General features: G+C 35.1%; 1 protein-coding gene across 4 annotated transcripts; it reads left to right on the top strand.

The window, feature by feature from the left end:
* Positions 1–413: 413 nt before the first annotated feature.
* LOC125725417 (uncharacterized) lies at positions 414–5,178 on the top strand. 4 transcript variants are annotated; one of them, XM_049002327.1, is made up of 5 exons: positions 414–523; positions 1,073–1,106; positions 1,443–3,815; positions 4,173–4,253; positions 4,626–5,178. In XM_049002327.1, the coding sequence occupies exons 3-5, from the start codon at positions 1,469–1,471 to the stop codon at positions 4,736–4,738; spliced, it is 2,541 nt and encodes an 846-aa protein (XP_048858284.1). In that variant the 5' UTR covers positions 414–523; positions 1,073–1,106; positions 1,443–1,468; the 3' UTR covers positions 4,739–5,178. The 4 variants fall into 4 exon arrangements, with proteins under 4 accessions (XP_048858284.1, XP_048858283.1, XP_048858281.1 ...); XM_049002326.1 differs by having other exon boundaries at positions 1,443–3,809; XM_049002324.1 differs by having other exon boundaries at positions 436–613.
* The last annotated feature ends 664 nt before the right edge of the window (positions 5,179–5,842 follow it).

Raw genomic sequence — 5,842 nt, forward strand, 5'->3', positions numbered from 1 at the left:
AAGCATGAAAACAAAGTTATACCAGCAGCCAGACGTGTAGGGGGTACCGGTGATCAGCAGGAAAGGAGGAACATCCTAATGCACTGAGATTTCTAACAGTCTAAAAGTCTAGACTAAGTGGAGGTTCTAAAGTACGCGATGCCTTATTAAATCACAGAAAAACACATAACATGACATTAACAAAAACATAGCATTATTATGTTGAATTTATATTTTGAATACATGTGTTTATTTATTTTGCATGAGATGCACTTTAAATGTGTTATATGGTCAATAAAAACAAACATTATTATATAGAATAGCAAAACTAAGCATTTTGAATCATTTAATCATTGAAATTTCCCCAAATCTGATTATATGACGAGCTCTTACGCAGTGTATTAAATAAGTAGCACCATCCTCGTGCAGATAGCGTCACGTGACGCCTTCTTCGGCATACGGTCCTGGGAGGGAAGCGCTATTTTAAAATAATAAACGATCGACATACATGTAGCTGCTTGGCACTTAAATAATGGTATTATAGGTGAGCTGTAGCGTAGCAGACAGACCGATAATACTTTTTACATCCAAGTTACTTTAAGCTTTACACAGTTGTAAGTAACGTTCAAGTAACGTAAGTAATCGTCAAATAGCCTGTCCGTTGAAACTATTCTCCACATTTATAGTTAGAAAACTATCTGTAAGATATAATATACAGTTGAAGTTCGATATAACATCAATGTTTTGGTAAATTTATGCAGTTATCAGCGGAAATTATACATACAAACATAACCTTAGCTCAAAATATGGCTATCGAATTCGCAATATTAGCATTATTCTGACACAAAACATAACACGAGGTACTTTGTTAACTGAAGGCAGAGTCAAAGGCTAAATGTTCTTCGTTAGGTCAATTTAACTCTCTGCTTCACATCTACAGATGTCTTCAAAATCCTTAGTCATGTGTTATGTATTACGGACAATAATGCTACTATAATCACCATCATTGGTTATATACGGGTGTGGTAGGCCTAATATATGTCACAATCTACACTGTAAATTAAAATCATTAAAGTTTTTTTTTTATTCACAGGTGGATTCATATTGAACATTTGGTGTAGTTTCAAGTATGTCTAAATTTTATTAATCCATCTATCTTCCATAACAGTCTATATAGTAGAGGGTCATAGTGATTTTTAGACCCGCAAAATTCAATTTAATAATGTAAAAACATAATGATATTTCTTCTTACTTAGATTCTGCACCAGACTGTGCCTTACTTAGATTTTGAGCCCAATATTGTTGGAATTCTATTTGCTTTTCTAAATTGTATTTGATGGCTTTTAATTTTATTTCATCAAAAAGATTAAGGCATTAATTTTAATGGTAATTGCGTATAAATAGTTTTGTTATGACATGGACTGGAAAGCTCTGACAATTTTGTCTTATATTTTATGTTACAGATTGCTCACAATAGAATACAAAAGAGATGGAAGACTTAGATATTACAGAGAATAGTTATCTTGAATATAATTGTGCACCATCGTTTTCTAAACGCTCAAAGTTACTTGCACCTGAAAAATATCTTGAATGTGAAAATACTATAGCAGATTTTCCATTGCCAAGTTTTCATGGTTTGCCACTAGAATGTAACGATCAGCATCTTCTGTTTCAAAATACCCTGCAAGATGAAACTTCTGAAGAACAGTATTTAATGCAAAAAAGTATTAAATATCCTGGATGCGAATTTGGAACTGTAGAGGCAGCAGAATTTATTAACATGAATTCGACTGAAATAAATAAGGTATCAGACATGAGCTTATATGTAGTAAATAACAATGCAAATATGTGTCAGGAATTAGAAAGCAAAAAGCAAACATTTCTGAGGGATATAGATGTTCCCTTTGGACGTGATACAGAAGATACTTCAGAAATCGTTAACAATGGGGCTGGCAGGAAAAATGAGACTTTCACAGTGGGAGATTTTGAAATGGGTTTACTAGAGCCTGATTATATTGTGACTCTGGATGAAGTGGAGCCAGTCAGAAGGATGAACAAGCTCTCGAAATCTGGATGTGACAATAAGACCTCAGACCGTGCTTTTGAAAATGTCATTCTAAATGCAGCCATACCCAGTCTGGACAAAAGCTTTTCAGGGAGTCAAAGAGCCAAAGATGATAGGAAGCATGATGTACATCAGTATAACAGGACTGAAAAGTATCCAATGGTGAGCACATTGTTTAGTGACCACATCAGATCTCTGCCATCTCTCATTCAGAATGAGAGTGTTTCAAAAATGGAGGAGCATGGATTAGAGTACAAGGGAAATGGAGCTAGACTGAAGGCTGATAAGAAAGACGTTGTAGAAATTAAACTGGAAGCAAAAGCTGAAGTTAACCATCACAATGTGCATCCTGAGAGAACTGCGGCTGAGACATCTTACCATATCAACAATCCTGCAACTATTGATGCTGGATTAAGAAATAATTTAGAAAGCAAGGAAAGTGCGAACAGTGTCGATTTGCACTATGTCGTTAGAGCTCCATGGGATGATGCTTTTTGTACAGCTACGGAAAGTTTGTATGAATGCACTGAACAGGCACCAGGAAAGGACTCTTGGAGCGAATCACAAATTCCAGATGATGCAGTGAATGTAGCAAACTTAACCGAGTTCCTCATCTACAGTGAAACTGGCCTATTAGTACACAATAAACCTGTTGCATCAGGATCTACTGTGGTGTTGATGGAGCATCGGTTTAAAAAAACTCAGGAAACAACATATTTGGATAAACATATTTTGTCAGACATGGTGAAAATTAAAACAAACAAAGTTTTAGTCTCTGGTATCAGTACGAAAGATAAATTGGATAGTTTTCCTTTTGTGGAGAGATGTGTATTAAAAAATAGACAGCTTTTACTGTCAACACACAGAAATATAACCATTGACAAACATCAGGAAGGAGAGTTGCTTGCTGCTGCCACTGCCAATGATGCGGTAGTACCTAAGTGGGATTCACGCCAAGGCAATGAACAAGAGAACAGTCTGAACAACAATGCTCAGTTACCTGTGCCTTTCAGCTCTGACTTGGTTCCTACAATTTTTGATTCCCACTTGGTTCCTAAGACATCAGTAGAATCCAGCCCTCTTCTCAACAAATCAACTGTCAGAGAATGTACCATAATGTTACAGTCTCGTTCTGAAGTAGCTCAGCCTTCACAAGAGGTTATTCAGAATCACACTAAGCCACTTGTAGATTTACATAAGACTAACACAGTTGCAGAAAACGAGTGTGTTATTTTTCAGGATGGATCCACCCTTTGTAGCATCAGTAATAAGGGCTCTACTGAAAGTGTCTATTATGAAAAATCCCTAAATAATGACATCTTTGACATAAGGTCGGGGAACCAGGTAGTTGGACAAGATAGAACAGAACCGTTGGAAGGGAAAATGTTCATTTCAAAATCTGATGACAATATCACACCCACATTTGAAGCTAAGGAAAACTTTGACTTGGTACTGAAGGAGCTATTTCTAGAAAAACATACGGACACATATATACTATTAAGACTGAAGCCTCGTAAAACGTTACCGATTAAAGGGCCTGAGGAGCAAGCTTCTGAGCAGCAAACTGAGCCTATGTTGAGGAACGCTGTAGAGGAAAAGAAAGAAAGCACAGATAAAGAGTTGAATAGCTGTAATATGACAGCTTTTAGAGGGCAGAAAGAAACTACACCTGACAGACATGGCTGTGAATATGAGCAGGAGGTGCCTTTGGAATGTGGCCATCTAACAACAGAGTTAGAAAATTCAATGTACTCCACTGTCAAGCGTAAGGGTAAATATTAATTGTGTTGTAAGAATTTTGTCAGAAAATATGTCAGATTTTGTCTGTGTGTATGACGTAAATGTCTATGATCATTTATCCTGTTGTATCCCTCTTGTATGAAATAAATGCAGTCATCAATAGGTTTAAAATTTAATTACATTTATTGCACATTATTATTACATTGGGTATTGACTGTAGTGTTTTGACCAGCAAATGTCATATCCGTTTGGTGTATTTTTATATGTTTACTCTTACAATTGTACTATATCTGATGAGGTTATTACGGAATGAAGAAATTATTCAAACTACATCCAACCATTTAGGGACCATCGTTGTTGATGGTCAGTATTATATTCTCTGTATCAGGATGCAAGGAGGTTTTGGATGAACGTAACAAATTGACTCCTGCCTTCATATCTCTTGCCTCCTTTAATGGACAGAATCAAAGTAGGTGATATTACTAAAATCTCATCTTATGTACAAATGATTAAACTATTTGAATGTTTAATGAGTGGTAATTACACTTGTTCTTTTTATTGACGAGTATAAAATATATTTACATTTTTTTCATTATGTGTGACTGAAGAAATTGGAACAGAAAATGTTTTTTTTATTGGGGGGGATGGTAAATTAACTTTTAATATTGTGGGTGTGCCCCTTATCCCACTCTTACTTTACATTTCCTAAACCATACTTTATAATTTCCATAATTTTTGCTGTTACATGTTATTAGAGTTATATATTCAGACATATATAATAACTAAATTAATTTGAAACAGAAATACGATGATAAAAGCATGATATTGTTTTTGTCTCCAGTGTTGCCTGGACAGTACAGAAGGCTGGAGCCTTTGAAGACTTGCAGTCGGCCAATAAGAGTGGGCCTTTCCAAGAGGGCCAAACCCAAGCAACTTCACAGCTACCTAAAGTGAGGTACAGTTAGCTATGGGTTTGACAGGCATACTGAGAAAATTGTGTGCGTTTAATGTTACTGGAATATTTCAGCCTTTGTTAGGGTAACACAATAGGGTAACAAAAGTTTTCCAATGGTTTTTATATAAGTCACTAACCCTGAGTACTTTTAATAGTTAATGTGTCAATTTGGAATAGTTATTTTTAAATATAAATGAGTTACTAGTTTGTAAGACGGTTGTTCAGTGTTTATTTTTTAATGCCTTTGTTTTTCTTTAGTAATATTTGGAACCATAATATCTGAAAGGTTGTGTATTTAGAACATAATATTTGCAGTCAATTAAAACAAGCAACAGAAAAATATATATGAAATCCTTTTTGTTATGCATTTAATATTCTGGTGAAAATTATTATTTATGCTATATTAAGTGCAAAATTTGAAATAAATATTTGAATTTCAGTGATGTACTTTATATGAAGTAGTTCATATTTGGTTAATATGATTTATTAATAACAACCATCTCTGAAGGCCCATTAAATAACTGTAGTCATTTAAAACAGATTTTCATTAACTATAAATAGCATTTTTTTTTATGACATGGATTCCCCGGGTTGTACAAGAAGACAATAATTCACGCACAGGGTATTGATTCTAGTTTAGCCTGACATATTAAAGTTTTTAGCAGACAACCTTGATGTGGACATGGAGATTCTGATAATCTTGGTTGTAACCAAAATATAACCATCAATCTTTGGTTCTTACTGCTGCCTTAGGCTATGTTGAAATACATCGTTTGCCTTATTTGTCCCAGTAAGAATGAAAGCCTCTGTTCTCACATGCATGTGTACTATAGTATTTAAATAAAGGCAGAAGTTGTGGTGCCTTGGGCAGCACTGACTGTGATTCTGCCAAAAGTGATGCAGAACATAGCATGTGTTTCCAAAACCTGCTAGGGTGTCTCCAACAATTGATCTAGGGTGAATTTCCCGAAGTCTTCTTAACGCTACATCATTCGTAAGTTCTATCTTTTAACATAGAACTTGTGAACATTGTAGCATTAAGAAGGCTTCAGGAAACTCACCTTTGGTAGTTATTCTAATTCCATCCATCCATCCATTTTCCA

This window comes from Brienomyrus brachyistius, unplaced genomic scaffold (genome assembly GCF_023856365.1).
Source record: "Brienomyrus brachyistius isolate T26 unplaced genomic scaffold, BBRACH_0.4 scaffold66, whole genome shotgun sequence".
NCBI classification, from domain to species: domain Eukaryota; kingdom Metazoa; phylum Chordata; class Actinopteri; order Osteoglossiformes; family Mormyridae; genus Brienomyrus; species Brienomyrus brachyistius.

Bases quoted from the DNA above. Each gene is read 5' to 3' on its own strand.
- LOC125725417 (XM_049002327.1), top strand. From the start codon at position 1,469: ATGGAAGACTTAGATATTACAGAGAATAGTTATCTTGAATATAATTGT. The intron at 3,816-4,172 runs GTAAATATTAAT...TCTCTGTATCAG, and splicing joins CTCCACTGTCAAGCGTAAGG to GATGCAAGGAGGTTTTGGAT. The intron at 4,254-4,625 runs GTAGGTGATATT...TTTTGTCTCCAG, and splicing joins CTTTAATGGACAGAATCAAA to TGTTGCCTGGACAGTACAGA.